General features: G+C 44.2%; 2 protein-coding genes across 2 annotated transcripts; one reads left to right on the forward strand and one right to left on the reverse strand.

Annotated features, from left to right (window-relative positions):
- Positions 1-389: 389 nt before the first annotated feature.
- Positions 390-3,068, reverse strand: LOC131885308 (organic cation transporter protein-like). Its single transcript, XM_059233327.1, has 5 exons — positions 2,669-3,068; positions 2,199-2,599; positions 1,820-2,112; positions 1,243-1,529; positions 390-1,108 (listed from the first exon to the last, which is right to left on the reverse strand). Exons 1-5 carry the CDS (start codon positions 3,009-3,011, stop codon positions 753-755), a joined length of 1,680 nt encoding a protein of 559 aa, XP_059089310.1. The 5' UTR covers positions 3,012-3,068; the 3' UTR covers positions 390-752.
- A 9,209-nt stretch (positions 3,069-12,277) lies between these two features.
- On the forward strand, positions 12,278-13,822 carry LOC131885312 (uncharacterized). Its single transcript, XM_059233334.1, has 4 exons — positions 12,278-12,492; positions 12,558-12,991; positions 13,069-13,262; positions 13,334-13,822. Exons 1-4 carry the CDS (start codon positions 12,295-12,297, stop codon positions 13,663-13,665), a joined length of 1,158 nt encoding a protein of 385 aa, XP_059089317.1. The 5' UTR covers positions 12,278-12,294; the 3' UTR covers positions 13,666-13,822.
- The last annotated feature ends 3,551 nt before the right edge of the window (positions 13,823-17,373 follow it).

The raw sequence follows: 17,373 nt of genomic DNA on the forward strand, positions 1-17,373 counted from the left end.
CCGCAGTGTTGTTTGTGGCACTTGTCGCCAGGGAAATAAACCGGACTCAGTGAGGATTGACTTGTCTGTTTGCCTCGTCCACGGCCATTTTTACAATCTTACAATTTTGGTTAGGAAGTGAGAGCAAAAAGTTGCGTGCTCAGACAGAGCTCGCATAGTGATAATCAATAAATAATTGTACATGTCTGGGAAATACGGATCAGTCTCGTGCTCTTACGCTAGTTTACTACCTCCCTCTTCTCTCTTTGACTCTCTGACTGTGTCTTCATCATGTACTAGGCACACATGCACACATGGAAAGAAATATACATTGGACGCCGGGAATATTTCCACTAGTATGTATGTGTGGTGTAGTGGTGCTCCCTCCGGTAGTGAACAACGACAGCAAATCGGCCACGAGTGCAATTATTGTTTCCATTTTTTGCTCGTAAAAAAACAATCCAAATGACTAGGGTTAATTGATTCGGAGTGTCTCTGGGAGAAGTGATAATTCCTGACAATGACACACAATTAACTCGCAATTACCCGAAGAAGAACCAGAAGAATAAGTGTGCACTCAAGCTCGAAATAACTGACAGGGTGAAGGGCGAAAGGTGGAAGAAATGAAGACGCCTTCGCTTGGTCGAGGAAAGGGGTCTTGTTTTTTGATCGTCATATCCATCGTTACTGACTCTGTTTTGTACTATTGTGGTGTAGGCACAAACACTAGCCTGACAAGGGAATCTCGGTTATTTTTGAGCAAATCGTTGTTTTCAAGCGCTTTCAGTCTTGGCTTGATTCATTTTCTCGAGATCCCCTCTTGAAATCCATTGGTACCACGGCTTGGCTCCATGCTGGAGCCTTTCCACGTCACAAAGACTCTCGGGCATGTTCTGGCCCAGAGTTTCGGGAAGGAGAAAGACCAACAAGCCTCCAACAATAGCGGCCAGGCCCATTATGCTCATTGGCAACGATAACGGGGTGAGATTAGCTAGGATCGGGGCACAAAGAGATCCAAATCGGGCCATCATGGAACTGGTTCCAATGGCGGAATTCCTCATTGCTGTCGGATATAGCTCAGCCGTGTACAAGTAGACGATTGCAAATGCCGCCGAGCTTCCAAACTTTCCTAAAATTGAAACAGATTAGTCCCTGGCTCCACATTAACCAACCAGTCAGCTGGCTAGCTGGCTGGCTGGCTCTCTCTTCCTCCCCTGTCTTCCCCTCCCTTTCCCTTGGTTCAGTGTTCCAAAGTTTGCTCACCCAAGAGGGTTAGAGTTGTGATGAGCCATGGAACATCGATAAAGCCAGCACAAGTACACGAGATTCCAGCCAGGAGGAGCGAAATTGACAGGAGAGTCTTTCGTCCCAATCTATCCACGAAGAGGACACTCGCGATGTACGATGGGATCTCCATGAAGGCGCTCAGGCCAAAATTGAGATAGATATTCCCTGCCAAGTTAACAGCATTCAGGGAGAGGCCATAGAAAACCATGGAACACACGATCCACGTCCAATAGATGATCAGTGTGTGCTTGACCAAGGTGAATCTGCCGAAGAAGGGTGATAAAATTGGCGGCAATCACGTTTCGAATCGTGGCTTATATCACTTGCATTTTCTCATATTAAGGTACTTTAGTTACTCCAACAAGATTGCAAAATGAGAATTTGTTATGCAAAAAGTCGAAATAGTTGGCCCCATTCATTTAGTGTTCTTTCGTTGGTGGGGATAAAACGTGGACTAAATGAAAGATAACTGAAGAACTCGAACGACATTCGTTCGTTCATTGGGTAAAAGTCAACACCAAGTTTGTAATATAGTATATTGCCAAGTTCTTACGTGCCAAACAGTGAGAGACAGCCCAGGTTCTCCACTTTGTCCGCCGTGTGTGCCAGGGTGTAGAGGTCCTCTTCTTTTAAGATCTTTCCGTTCATTCTGGCGCCCCTGAGAAAAGTCTTTTTCGTCCGTTCCACGCGACCCTTGCTCAATAGCCACCGGGGAGATTCTGGGACCCAAAAATAGGCTGGAATGGCGAGGACGAAAAAGGCAGAGTTCCAATAATGGATGGCCTTCCAATCTTGAACGGCATAGGCTAAGGCGGACAGAAATATTTGTCCAATGGGCCCAGGGAGCTGCGGGGCCGGCCAAGAAGTATATATATATATACACTACATGAATGATGACATTGAAATCTTAACATTCTGCCTTCTGTACTGACCATGATCAAGATCCCAACCAGGCCGATTTGTGATCCCGATATCTCCACCAGCAAAGTGTAGCTACAAATGTAGCAGGCTTTGGTGGCCACTGAGCTCAGCAGGCGGAGGACGAAGTAAACCCAAAACCCATTAGCTAAGGGCACACACGCGTTAAAGATCACGGTCAGGATCAGACCAATCTCGAAGCACACCAATCGACCCAGGTAATCACCGGCGAGGCCGCCCAAAAGTGATCCAATCAATTGGCCGAACATGTAGCTCATTCCGAGGAAGCTGGCCTTGGAAATGATGGGATCGAAGGGCCATTGGTTGTCCAGTGACGCACATGGCGCCAAGTCGTATTCCATGATGAACGAGTTCCAAAACTGCTCCTGATCGAACACGTGCGCTTGACAAATCTCTGAGGGCGAGGAATCCTCTTAAGTGGACAAAATCTCTGCTGACAATAATACCCATCCGACCCACCCACCTGTTTGAGCGACATCATGATAGAAATCGTCCTCCAAGCACGTGGTGCCATTATCCGCCACCCTGGGAAATCTTTCGCACCTTTTCTGCTGGACTTGGTCCACGCTCAAGTCATCCTTGTTCCAGAATGGAATGGCGAAGTCGGTGAAGTCTTGTCCATCGAAAGTGGCATCTCCCTCCGGATCGCAACTCGGTACCCGACATCGGAAATCTGGCGTGTACAGCACGAAGGTCTGGCTCATTGACATGATGCCCTGACCAAACATGGCCACACTGAAGAACGTAATCACCACAATTTGCCATTTGCCAAATCCTATCTGGTGCAACACCTCTTCCCAAGCCATCTATTTGTCGAAGAATGAGCGGGCTTCGGGGGGTGGAATATTAAATAGTAGGCCTCGATCATATCTCTATTAAGCTTTTTTAACATCATGCGCCGATTTCCGGCTTGTACTTGTTACGACTGATAAGTCACATGGATCGACATGATCATCATTACGGATGATGTTAGGGCTTGGAATGGCAGGTGGTCAATTGAAGCACCTATCATTTAAATTGAAACTAGCCGGGATCGGTTCATTAGATCTGGTACGAAAACCTTGAGGCACATCTGTTGCTTGAAAAGGGATCGATCTTGAAAGTCTGGTATTGTTGACAAAGACGGGATTAATCGGAAGGACGAGGCATCACATCATAATTCGACCTCTAGCGTACATTCCCCAATTTAGCCAAATCAGAGAGATAAAGAATTTGCGTATCAAAGTACTAACTAGCTTATGAAACCAAATGAAATAAACAATATGTAGTACTATTGTATGTTCGCCTTTCAGTTAATCCTCCCGCATTTCTTAAATCAAACAAATTTGCATAAACAAATCAGAAAGCGCTAACTAAGTGGGAGGTCAAAAGTTCAATTCCTCCAGGTGAATGCTTTCTACTTTCATTCATTCATTGTCTTTTAATTCATTTATAGAACTCTCTTTCGGAAGGTTAATAACTCAACGTCACATCAGGAGCAATGGAAAGAAGTGTACTTTTTTCATTTGGTTTACCTTATGTGTTGAAAAGAAATCATTTGTGAGTGACTTCTCAAGGACAAGGACAGAAACCCGAACTCGAATCAATCTTAGTACACTAAAGCCTTTCAATGATTCAAAGGGCATGTTTTAAGTACATGTTATCTCTACTTTACTATACGTACATAACGGGAAAACTTGAATGAGCTGTTGGCCGATTTCGACCGAACGTACTCTTCTTTTTGAAGAATTGGTGGAAGTTTAGCCATGTAATATATCACTAATTGGACTTGTAATTGGTCAAGGGACTCACAACATCAATATTGAAACACGGTCTGCTGACAGACTTACGTTATAAATACCAGTTGGCTGGATGGATGTCAATGGTCCCGTCGTCGTTGTCAGTGCTCTTATGTGGATTTTGATTGAAGTTTTATGGCGCTAATTTTTTTTGTAGGAGACAAGGTTTTTTTTCTCACCATAAACTGTCTTGCACTGTAATTGTTACAAATTACGGATCGTCTAGACACCATGATTTTATGACGCGTGAAAGTAAATAAAAATTTAAACCCTATGGAATGAAGGTAATTCGTTGGAGTATTATTTGACTGACTCGCATCCTCGCGTTTCCACCATTGACTTCATTTCCATGGCCACGATTGGTGAACGACCGAACCAAAAAAAGACATGGAAAGAGGGGGTTCGACTTCGTAATCGACGGTCCCACGGCTAATTTTGGGTTTCCATTTGGCACTTCAGGGCCGACAATTGACGATTACCTCTTTCCAAAGAAGGGTGGCTGGCTCTCATAGATGTCGAATGCATTTTAAACAGGAAACCCATGGAGTAGTGACCTTTTTCCTTAAAACTAAGAACTCCCTATTATTATGATCGTGATGCATGAGTACATAAACGCACTATCTGATAGATGAGTATGTGTGTGAGTGTGTGCATGATGAATTCTCTCGTTCACTAGCCATCAAGCCTACGAACTATGCCCTTAGGCCCAGTCCATCAAATATCAGGGATGTCTGTGGACTAAGAATGGGTAATCATTTTTATTGTCAAATGAAAATTGGATATTCACAGACGGACGCTTCCGAAGGAACACTTTCTTTCGTACACACAAACATGAAAATGAACAAGTATTCGATCAAAAGGTGTCTTTGGCTCGATGTGAACTACAAATCAAAAGGTCTATCTTGCTTGTGTAGCCATGATGCCTTGATGCCGTGAGTTTTTCTTTTGGAGTTGAAGGAGAGTTCGGGCTCGTTGTTTCAAAGGGGTTGTCGGAAGAATAGGCCATTTTTTTGTTCGTTTTCGCCACAAAGGCGAGTTGGTAGAAATTGGCAAGTCTAATTGTCGGCTCCTGGGGTTTTTTGCACATTCTTTCATAGATGAATATTAGCAAAAAAAACCTCCTCGGCTATAACAAACCCTCGGGCCGGGTGAACCCTTCAAAATCTCTTACTTTTGCAGGGACGCGCAAAAAGCCGAGGCCATATGCTGCCCGCTCAACATTGCCGAGAATTCCAAATGAGTCGCCCCATTTCTTGGCGGTTATGTTAATATTCTTTATTCAATACGCCCTAAATGGGGATCGAGTTCAAATCCATCTCTTTCCTCCCCACACCTTGACCTGAGCAAGGTTCATTCAACGCCGCAACTGACCAAATTCCACCAGTGTCTGTGGAAATCTCCGTCTCGTTTTGCTCGCTAATATCCCCCTTTCGAACAAACCCATGGGCATCCAATCCAGAAGAGCTATTAAAGCCGTTTTGGGTCAATTGCACTTGTCGTAAGAACATGTGGTATTAGTGGGTTGTTTCATGCTCACATTAGAGCTAAACAAGATCCCCCCCCCGCCTCCCTCCCCCCCCTGGCGCAAAGTCTTTGAGCTCAGGGAGCTATCAATCTAGCAGGGAGGAATTTGGCAAGATTGACATAATTGAGGCCCTACCGTGCATTCTTCGAGACCATTTACCGCTGATTTCAACCTCTCTCTTTCCCCCCTCTTTCTTTCTCCTGGGTTATCTACCTGTAAAGCTCATAGGTTCTTTCCCGAGTGTGTATACCGTGATTGCTCCAGCTACTAGTTACAGGTTTCTTTGTTGTCCTATTACATGTCAAGCCATGTGCCCTAGGCCCATAATCACGGATGCCCCCTCGTCGCCTTTTGGCCTATCTCCCCCNNNCCCTCCCCCCCCGTGGATCCCGTCGAGGAAGGGAGACCCATTCTACTTACTGACTGACAGTACTACTTGATCACTGTGAGATCTCTTCTCTCGCTCTAGCTCACTTTCGATCATACAACAAGTGAACAAACCAGCCTCAACAAGTTTGGACCTCCCCCATATTCCCCCGTGAGGAAGCCCTGGCGATGCTAGTGGCTGCGGGGGTTGAACCAGAATTTGGAAAATTAAGTCTTTGTTCGCACGAAAAATCGCTTGTCATGGGTGACAATGATGCTTTTGGAAGAGGCCAATAGCGAGATCCGAATCACCGACAACAACGATCAAGACGACCAAAAAGACCACGACGACCTACCCAAAGAAGAAAGAGGATAAAAGAGAGGGGGAGAAAGAATTGTGAAGGGACCTTTTCTATGCCTCAAATTGGAGCAAGAAATGGTCGATCTGTTTTGTGGGGTGAGTGTGAGTACGTATGTGGTATGTGCTAAGGGAATGAACGAACATGGATTGGTACGTACGTAGGCCTACTTGTTCGATTGCGCACAACGGCCTGGCTGAGTCTCATTAATCATCACGGGCACGTCGGTTAAAGGGCCTCACTGATTCCTTTCTTGATACTTTTATTGTGGAATTCTGACGGGTTCCACTCAACTTTCGTATGTTGGGCGCTATCTAATTATGGAGTAGGAGAAAAAGTGATCTCTCTCTCTCTCTCTCTCTCTCTCTCTCTCGTTCTCTTTCTCTTTCTTTTAACTGTCTTCAAGCATTGGGCTATCTGTGAAACATGTCGGGTTGTTATGACCGTGTTTCCTTGGCGTGTCTCCATCTTATCTGAGTCGAACTGAGGAGTGGTGTCAAGAGATGCCACCCTGCGGTTGGTCCACTGGGTTCATCCACGGACCTACTACTCCTACCATCACCACCAGCACCACTCATCATAGATGGCCATTTTCTCAAGATGGGCATTGTGAATGTCCAATTTCCTTGTCATGTTTAAAACTCCTGGCCCAGATATCGCGGTGAGACCTTACTTGGATGGACGACCAAGTCCTACCTTAACACAAAGGTGGTTGGTTGGTTGGTTGGGTGGAAGTTGAGGACGAATAAGACGAAAAAAGCAGTTCCCACTCAGAAAAACGGTGTTGGTAATGATCTAGAACGAGGTGGAGATCGGTGAACATCTTGAGGCTCCCAAGTCAGCTGGCATCCGAAAACAATTTTGGCATCATAAGATTCAGATCGCTCCTTGACAACTTTTCAAGTCACGGTTCGTTGTGAGATGGGTCTTTCTTTTTCCTCGTGTGGCTGGCTGGCTGCCTTGGGTGGATTTTTTTTTCTTTTCAGAGCCCATCGAGTGCATTTTGGGAGGTCTTTTCACTTTTCCTTGGTGCTCCTACTGAACACTGGTTGGACCCTCGTCGACTCTCTATCCATCCATGACCCATAATGTGGCTTACTCATTGTCTTTGAGACAGTTGTTCGTTCGTGGGGGATGGGGCTAACTAATAGTGGGCTGTAATTCGCTGTGCAATCGACGTAGTAGAGGAACCAATCTCAGACACTCTGGCACACATATGTAATATATTATAGCATGCATTATAAGATTGGTATTGAGGAGCTATCATTCTTGCAAACGAACTACACATCTATTAAAGAGAGGGAGAGAGGTCATTGTTCATTGTTTAGTCATGATGACTCTGAACTTTTGGAGAGTCAAGAGAGTCTCGAAATCGCTCTTGGTCGCGAGTTATCTCATTGGTATTCGATTGAAAACAATATGACATGGGAAAAGATTAGAGTTAGAACTGGATTTTTTTTGTTATCACTCCTTCGAATGACCACCGAATTGGAAGAAAAAAGTTGAGCCTAGCTGTCATGAATGGGCCGTCTCAATGTGAATCACGCCGATCCATGCATTTGAGAATATGTGAGTGCCAAGAAGGCCTTGGCTAACCGAATCCGGGTGGTCAATCAATCAATGCTGGTAATTGGCAGAAAAATATCCGCCTATTGACGGTAGAAGACAAACAAGACTTGATTGAAGGGAACCGCGCTAAACCGAAGAGGCGGAGGTGTTCAAGCATAAAATTCTTGGTCAAAATGTCCTCCTCTAGTAGATTCTCAAACTCGTCCAATGCCACTATCGAGAATGTGATAATATTATTATGTCGTACGAACCACAAGGCGATTTCAACTTAATTTGAACAACAACAACAACAACAACGACGACACGAGTAGATTGAACTAATGACGTTTCTCGAGGCTGCTCTTCCCTCGCAAATGATTAGAATAGCTTCTGGAATATGAAACTCGGAAATGTGGTCTTGAGTCCACTGGAAATGAGTGTGTGAGTAAGTGTGTGTGTGTGTGTGTATGTGTGCGGTAAATGATCTGATTGGTAGTTTTCACCAGTCCCTTATCAATCCGATCTCCCTTTCCAAAATGCCATTCCTGTCTTGGATCTCGCTCGGTAGCGACAACTACCTTAGTACTTACCTACCCACTACTCCATGTAGTGTGGGTATAGTATGTAGTGTACCACGCACTCATTGGATACATATTAGAGACCCTGGCAATCTGCTTCCATTCTTTATACCCCGAGTGGCTTGATTTTTCTTGAATGTGTGAATTCCAAGGTAGACGGGGGAGGACGATAGAGAAGGAAGGAGGGAGGGAGGGTGATAAAGGGAGAGGGGGGGGGCGTATTGATTATAGTAGTCTACCTACCCCCACTCACCCCCCTTTGCTTTTGCTTCTGGGTCTCTTTTGGCGAAGAATCAAAGCTCGACTGATTTTACCTTTTCCTTCGAATCCTAGCTACTTCTGCCAATGGACGAATGGACAAAGGAAACGCGAACCAAGGATATATGACAGAATTGGGGAGGGGGAGAGAGAAATGGAGAGAGAGAGAGAAAAAAAAATCCAGGCCAAGATCAGGCATCACAGACTACAAAGCACCAAAGCTGGGCACATTTTTCGCCTACCTCTTGGTATTAGAGCGTGTGAGTGAGTGAGTGAGTGAGTGAGTGAGTAATACCTTAGCTATCAACGAACCTTCTCGAGAGAGTGAATGGCATTTACTGACGGAACGAGAACAAGACGGAAGGCGAATGAGAGAGAGAGAAGGAGAAGAGGGGGGGGCAAAGAGCGAATTTCGGGATTTTCTTTGTTACCAGGCTCCTGTTTTTTTGCTGAGAAACCGACCACGGCTTGGTTGGTCGTTCTGTGAGTGCGTGAAGTAGGGGCAATTTAATGTTCTATGGCTTGACATTTCCATAATATACTAGAGTTGAAAGGACCGTCGACATTTAGACCACTGGGGCTTGTGTATGTACTTGTAAGAATATGTGGATGTGTGTAGAATCTGCAGGATTCTGTCCACCATTCTACCACTGGGACTGGGATGTTTTCCCTGTGAGTGAGTGAGTGTACCGTACATTGACTGCCTGGCTTGCTTCAAGACTCATTAGTCGAAGTTTAGGACACATAAACATCAACATATGTCTTTCCTTAACGGACGGACTCAGATCGTCGCTAAGCGACGCTAGTCGATGTATTTGTTAAGGTCCTTATTACTATACTAGGTAGAGAAGAGATATTATTGCCGGAGATTTGTCAAGGCAAGAAGGCTCCCCTCAAGCCCTAAGTCCGGTTCATGCATGTGAGGCTGCTATTGTGACTGTCGTTGTACTGGTGATGGTAGCAGCAGTAGGAGTATCAGTAGTTGTCGAAGAAGGATTATTGGTAAACCAGCTTCCACGTCCATGCAAGTAGAAGCAGTCCTAGTATTTGAAGGGAGCCACGGGTCTGTACTCTATAGGACAATGTAAATCTTTATCGGCACATTACCAAACGTGATGGATAAGTCAGTTCCAGCAAACTGTACTCGAGGGAAAGAAGAATTGGCCTAATTAACATGCAACGCTTCAGAATTTATAGACTGGACTTTGGAGAACACGCATTTGCATAACACAGGCCACGTTTGAGCTTTAATGAGCCACTGATGAGCTCTCATTGAGTTGTTCAAGATCCATTAGGGGTAAAATTCGCTCTTTAATCTGAGCAACTCCAAAGGAGAAGAAGATGAGGGGGCGGGGAAAAATAAGTGAAACACGGAGGACATCTCTCTTCGTTCCCTACATCCCTCGTCCGAAGTCCAGGGTGATGGATGTTACTAATGCTAGTTTTAAGGCATTACAGAGTCAGCTATAAAGAAGTTATATAATATAAAAGCATTTGATCCCATAATTGAGTCATAGGACACCCGAACCAAGGCAAGACGGTCAATAAGAAAATCCTTAGGTACGTTGAGAACAAGAGTTTCGCACTGGTCTAACTGGCACGATTCAGGGTGGGCAACTAGGACAATTACAGTCCGAAAATTGGTCTCTTAACTCAGGATCAGGAGATCCTCATTTGCAAAACAATTTTCCAACAGGCCAATCACGATTTCGGCCACCAAAGACAGAACGAGTAGAGCCTGAAGCTGGGTTTCTGCTTTGTCCCTCGATTCCTTTACAGATCAAGCGAACCAGAGGAACCCGTCTGTTTTCGGTTGAAATGTTCAAGTCAGAAATGGCTGAGAAGAAGAGGGGGGGGGGAATATTTTTGGTCTTGACTTGGTGGTGATGGCTAGTTCGAGTGCGAAAATTGATGCTGTTTCGTCAACCAATTATCTTGGAAGCAAGCCAACCATTCCAATATTATCAAGCCCCGCGAGACCGAGACAATAACGATTGGGGTGGAAATTCTTCAAACAAATTAAGATGCTTATCTCGCGTTCATTTTCCATCGTTTCGCCTCCAATTTAAATTAGGTTCAGCGAAAAGAACGCCAACCAGGATGATCAAAGATCGGAGATCCGTCATTAATTGGCCGACGGGAGTCGGATGTCAACAAGGAATCCGAGAATTGTAAGCGCTAGAGATCTTATTAAGACCCGAAGAGACCAGATGGTGATTCCAATTGGAGATAGAATCGGTTGACAAACATACAGGCAGATTTTACGATGCAAACTAGAACCTGCAGAATCCCACAAATATGTTTACTCAAGGTGGTAAACTCAGATCGTAGCTTTAGTTTGTACTTTACAACAATGGTGCGGTTGAAGTCATGTTGAATAATCTTGTTTGTATGTATGTTGGATTAAATAGATGAGCAATTATGGCTCTTATTTTCGAAATGTCTTAACAAAAAAAAACTCATTCATGTGCAGGCTCCAATTTTCCTGTCGAGGCTCTGGATATTAATTTTGATATCTCTGCAGACATATCTCTCCTATATTGCATTCGACCAAATTATGATTAGTTAGATCGTTCATGGATAGGCCATGAATGTATTTTTGCATCCGCGCTTGAATCGCTCAACTCAAATCCTAGTAAGGCGTAGGTAGGTAACTTCTATTCATGTCAAACATCTGTGTGCTCAGCCTCTCGTTACCCGATCTATTGAATCGCCTTCTAATGCATTTGTATCAAGACTTCGATTCGAATGCTTCAAATCAGAAAGCTCAAACACGATTGAGCAGGTTTTCTCAATGAGGGTTTCCACTCCAAAACTTGCTTGATCAGAAAGAACTGATGCCAAAGGCACGTGTCAGTGGATGCATGTTGTGCTACTGTACGTATGAACCCTCCTACATCAAGGAGCCCACCACTCACGCTACAAATGTTCCCGTAAGTATGTTATTCAGTGGCAGTCTACTAGAAGACGAGGAGGATCATCTTTGGCTCTGACCGCTATTTCAGGCAAAAATGGCTCTCGATCTACTTCCATGATAACATCTTTTCAATCCCAAAAGAATCTCATCCAATACTAAACCTACTAAGGTAGATGGTGCCGCACATTGGATAACAATAAAACTTTCCGAGGGAAGATGGAGGGAAGCATTCCTGGATTCTCGCAAATACCTCACCTGGAACGACGATCGATCTGTGGCCTAAAGAAGCCGATCATTGAATTTTAAAGCTTCGGGGGCTTCGTTTCATGTGATGGTGCTTTGTCAAAATATTATCAGAATGGTCGCCATTCATTCGTTGTTTACCTCAAGTTATTGGGAAAAGTAGAAAATTCAGGTCCTGAATCGACTTAAAAAGTTCAAAATTGCTCGGAAAGCGAAACGGATCGAATACGAAGCCATACATTATTGCCAGCATCTTAAACTACTGGTAAAAAATAACAGTAAAGGAAATCATCTGTAAAACGAAAAAAAACAATTTGTGTAATAATTCAAACTCAGAACAATGATTGACATTAGGCATCAAAATGGGATACAAGAAAAAAATGAGTGTCCGATAGAGTATACACTTACAGTATTGTTTACCTCTGTCATGATTTACTAGTGCAGAGGATGTCATTGGTAAGGCTTCTTGAGAGTACGTAGGACCAAATCCAAATTGAGTGTGACCGCTTTTGTGACAATGGCCCTATCTGTGCCGTATCATCCTTATTCGTGTTGTCTTATCTGCGGCGATGACGGGATTCGTTATGATGAGGAATTGACCAAAACCCAAAAGGATCTTCAACGGTGCTCGTCGTGTCGACAGGCCATCTATTGTAGTCGGAGCTGTCAGAGGCAAGATTGGCGGGTCCACAAGCGAGAATGTGGCCTATTACAAGTAAGTTGAACCGGCCATCATCCAAAATCTTCATTGATAAAAAGTGATTTAATGACGGGTTATAGGATGAGAACTCGATCGCTTTGGCCCTCTCAGCCACGGATCCTCGATTTCTGACCATCACTGATGGAAGATCGTTGCGAAACCAATTGGTGGCCAACATCTCACCCACGGAGCCTTTCAAGTTCGTGCTTCGGGAGTTGAGCCACTTTTTGCGCTTGTCCGCCAAGCATTGGGATCCGCAAGGATCCAATAATAGTCTGATCGTGATCGACCGCATGAACTTGACCGTGGAAGAGGCCCAGATCTACCATAACTCTGTGGATTGGGTCCATTTGTCGTCCATGCTCTTTGGAACGCTCATGGTCCACAACGTGGTGGATCAGCAAGCTGAGGAGGCAAACAAGTTTTGCCAGAACGCTTGGTTCCAGGCCTTCATCGTCAATTTTGGCGAGGTCTTGGATCGAATCAAACTGTTTGCCATTCTCCAAGAGAACGAGTGAGTTAGGATAAAGCGTGTTGATTCCTGACTTTCAAAGTGATCTTTCGATTTTATGTACAACCTACTTGCCTCAGTTATGGCCATTTCCTACCGGATTGCGAATTTCCCTTGATTCAAATGAAGGAGCCCATCTTGGTAGGCGGCAAGTTCTTCTTCCCATTTGGCCGGACCTTGATCCCTAAAGGCAAGAGATGCATGGTTTGTCATGACAACTTTTCCCAAAGCACTGCCATTTCATCCCATGATCCTAATCGAACCAAAAGTGAAGGTACCCGACTATCTCTGCATTTCTAAACTAGCTCAATGAGCTGCAGCAAAGATTTGAATTTTCCATTCCAGAGCTCCGACAAGTCCCTCGAGAAGTCAATTTCTTGCCGCCTCGTCCCAATTATCAGTTTCTCAACGATCCTCAAGTGAACGAGAAGACCGCTCAAAGACTGAAGACTTGGCTTCACATCGTGGCTAGAACCAAGAGGATCCCTAAGGAGTTTGTTTGCAGCGAAGATTGCGAGCAACATGCTCTCTATGGGCGTTTATTTGAGGCCCACCCTTTGGAACGATTAAATAAAGACAGATCCGAGAGTGACGAGAGTGACGTGGACGACGACAAAAACGACAATCCCATCGACAGAGACAAAGACGGGGGCGTCAAAGACCGAGTTGTTGTATAAGGAGAGACAAAAACTTTACACTCTATGATTATTGATGAGATGTTTTTGGCAATGCCAGAGTGCTTTGCCTTTTAGAGTATAGTACCGGTACTTTCATCAACATACGACATGACTAGAGTAGTGTTAGTTTTGGCAATAAATTCCATTTATCTTCGCGCTTTGCGTCTATTTATCGGAAAAGTATATCCGATGTACGTACTCGAATGAAGTCCGGCTGTTGACACATATTCCCACCCAATAAAGAAGCTTTGCATTGGTCGTGGACGGTCCGACTTTAGAACATAGAGAGTTCTTTCTCTGCGAAAACTCCCAAAAGGAGTGTTTGGCAATCACCCTTGGAGGAAATTAAAGCAATAAAATTGATGGTTACATTCAAATAGATGGAGGCGTTTACAACGTCGGAATCCCATAAAAGCTAAAAACCGAAGATGTGTCTTTGGTCTTGTTGAGCTTCGCACCCTTGCGGTTGGGACTCACATGTGTAAAGCGGATATGGACAATCAGATCATTTTTATTTATGGCCAGTGCGTCCAATTTGCCAAAATGAGTAAGCAATCAGCCGTGCCCACTGACTGCTTAGTCCCCAAAGGAGACACAGGTTGTCACATTTCGTTGCACACCCTTCGGCTCCCATTTCCCATCTGTTGCTTCGACGAGGATCATTGGATTTCTCATCATCAGGGTGATCACGGTCTAATACTCGGTCGGTCTCCGCCACCACGAACTGAGCTTGAGCTTGACCTCTTGATGGAGGCTCGATTTCAACCCATTCGAACTTGACTGTGAAAAGATGTATGATGACATTGAGTTATGAGTTCCTGTTGTGACACATCTTTTCGAACTTACATACTCAACCATATGAAGTCACACTGAGGCACCCTACGTACACAAGCACAAAGCACACATAAACGTGACGTGTTCGGAACTTCGGAGCCATGATTATCGCGAGTGTTACGCAAATGATCGCGGGGTTCTTGCGAACTATTAAGCCCCCATTAAGTCCAATGTCCAACCTGGTGTCTTCATCAACGACTCCCTATGTCAGTCTCATTATAATCACCTGCCTGTGTTGCTTGCGTACGAAGATTTGAGTGACTGAATTCGGGGCTGGCAGATGCGTAATTGACATTTGCTTTCATTGCTTCTTATGCGCAACTTCCCTCACTCAACGAAATTTTCATGTTATCCGAGACAAAAAAAAAACCGTGAGCATGAGGGACACACTTTGTTGAGCTCCTGATGGCATTCAGGAGCTTTACTCCCTGTGAATTGAAACACGTGTTTGCCACCTAATAGCTTCTCAGAGGAGTAGATCAAAAGGCGAGTTCAACATGATAACCAAACTTCTCGACTAAGCAAGCCATCTTCCAGAATTCTTCTTGACTGATCTTATCGCCTGGAAGACTTTGAGTAGCCATTTCCTGTGACCCATTTCGAAACTGCACTCTCCAGTTATTATGCCTTGAACGGATACCCTTGTCTTCCACCCCATAAGTGACCAAGTGACCAAGTCCGCCGGGGCAAGCCAGTCCATCAAGAGAGTGGATATGTCAATGTTGATTCCTAATCTATTGTGTTAATAGTCCATGACAAATCCACTTAAGATTTTTGGACCAAAAAATGCCCAGGACTGGCTTTTTTTGTGGTGCCCTCTTCTCCAGTTCGTATGTTCTCTCGGATTGTACACGACGAACTAGCGTTTTCGGCTCAAGTTTGCCAGAGCCTCCTTGGTGATAGGTTCGTCGTTTTTAGTCTGAAATCAATTCAAGCTTCTATCTAGCCCGTGGCTCCATGTCATAGCCATAAATCCCAGGCACTTTTCACCCCGCTCATGTCCCCCTCTCCCTGTCTCTCTGTCTTGAATCGAAATGAGCGAAGTGTCCTACTTCTCTGCGGTAACTACGTGTACATACACTACATACCCCATATCCATCCATACACTCACTCACTTCCAAAGCTCCTCTCGTTATGTACTACGCCTGCATGGCATGATGGCATGCCAGATAGATTGCGTAACCTTGGACCGTTTTGGCGCCAAAACTTTTCCCGCCAAAACATGACGTCACGTCAGGCATTGAGGTTTTCGTCATTCACCAAAGATTTTGCCCGCAGAAACGGGACCCTTCTCATTTTTTGTACGGATGGATAGATCTGCAGACCCGCTGGATTACGTACGCTCTTTTTGCGGAGTCCTGGGTTGGTCCTCCTGGTAGGGTGGGCAATTTCGGGAATTGGGCCGAGTTTTGGACACTCAAGTGTACCAAAGTGAAGTGAGCAATTAATGAGTTTGAAGCTTTGTATCACATAATCACTGCATTCGATTCGACCAACTAATTGAACCATTTAGTTTCCAAAAAAAACTGAGCTTCTTTGAACAAGAATGTAGGTTATATGCTGATAGATGAAAGCCAAGGTATCCTTAAAATATATGGTGGTCAAATTAGAAAAGCATTAAGTCATAAAAGTTGCCACAGCTTAACAGTTGTTCTCTATACTCTTTTAAGTTTGAAATGAAAGTGTAAGTAACACTCAATATGATTTTGATTAATACTTTATTTGTCCAGGGTGCTTCTAAGTTCTTGTCAAAGACTCATTATTCTTTTTTTGTGGTGATCATTTCTGTTTTATTACCAACACATTGTTGCCTTTGATTGTCTGACATCCAAAAAAGCTTGAAAAGTCTTCAAGGCACAATTGAAACTTACCTCAAGCTCTAAGCATTGTATATCTCAAAACCAATTTAGAATTATTGGAAGTTTACCATTTACACACTTTGATTGGGCTTGAGCTGGTGTTCTAAGCATTTAGGTTCTAGATTTTGAAAGGTTATCTCAAAGAGTATGGTGCTTTAATCTACATTATTCTCAAAAATACATCCATGATTTTGTTTGTTGAATCCATGAGCAAGAATCATCAAAACGTTGTGCATTGCGTTTTGAATAGAATCAAAAAACGGCTTGCTTTCGCAAAATACTATTTTTAAAAGGGATATTAGTACACTGTTTGTCAAACACATATGCAATTCATACTATTCCCAGTTGCCAAATGCCTTTTGTTTAGCTAATGTTATCAAGGACTTTGTTCCTTGCTGCATGTCTATTGAGGTCGTAGAAGTAACAAATTTTCTGTAAAACCTTTCGTTCCTGATGTGTTAGAAGTGGGCGTTAAATATCTGTAAGACTTTTTTACTTCTAACATCACCAGTGATTGACGTTTTAGAATGAAATTTCAAGTTGAAAGTGTTTTTGCGCAGGGATTTGTAGCTTCAAATTTGCTGTTTTTTTGGGACTCTTTTGAACACTTTTTTACACTTTTGAACAGGGAAGGACAAAAGTGTCCAACAGTGAAATGCCTACCCTGCTTGTAGATGGCTCCTTATACGCGCATTTTGCACCAATCCAGTTCGCAAGGCACCCCACACTCCACACAGTACACACACTCTTTGGAAGGTCCTTAGGCGTAGGGGTTATTTACCTGATGAAGGATGCATGGATGATGATGCTGTTGTTGATGATGATGGTATTGGTGGCGGTGGTGGTGGTGGTGGTGGTGGCATAGCAATAACCTTGAATTTATTGCCAACTGCCAGCTATGCGGGAGCACTCGTCATGCAGAACTGGCTGCATGCTGCCACCAAAAGCGCCACCCTCATCCGTCTTGTTTTCTGAGAACTGGATTGTGGAGGAGGAAGGACATTGAACTTCTGAC

The sequence above is a fragment of the Tigriopus californicus genome, chromosome 8, assembly GCF_007210705.1.
Source record: "Tigriopus californicus strain San Diego chromosome 8, Tcal_SD_v2.1, whole genome shotgun sequence".
In the NCBI taxonomy this organism is placed as follows: domain Eukaryota; kingdom Metazoa; phylum Arthropoda; class Copepoda; order Harpacticoida; family Harpacticidae; genus Tigriopus; species Tigriopus californicus.

Bases quoted from the DNA above. Each gene is read 5' to 3' on its own strand.
- LOC131885308 (XM_059233327.1), bottom strand. From the start codon at position 3,011: ATGGCTTGGGAAGAGGTGTTGCACCAGATAGGATTTGGCAAATGGCAA. The intron at 2,113-2,198 runs GTCAGTACAGAA...CCGGCCCCGCAG, and splicing joins TGGTTGGGATCTTGATCATG to CTCCCTGGGCCCATTGGACA. The intron at 1,530-1,819 runs GTAAGAACTTGG...CTTCTTCGGCAG, and splicing joins TGTCTCTCACTGTTTGGCAC to ATTCACCTTGGTCAAGCACA.
- LOC131885312 (XM_059233334.1), top strand. From the start codon at position 12,295: ATGGCCCTATCTGTGCCGTATCATCCTTATTCGTGTTGTCTTATCTGC. The intron at 12,992-13,068 runs GTGAGTTAGGAT...TACTTGCCTCAG, and splicing joins GCCATTCTCCAAGAGAACGA to TTATGGCCATTTCCTACCGG. The intron at 13,263-13,333 runs GTACCCGACTAT...TTTCCATTCCAG, and splicing joins TAATCGAACCAAAAGTGAAG to AGCTCCGACAAGTCCCTCGA.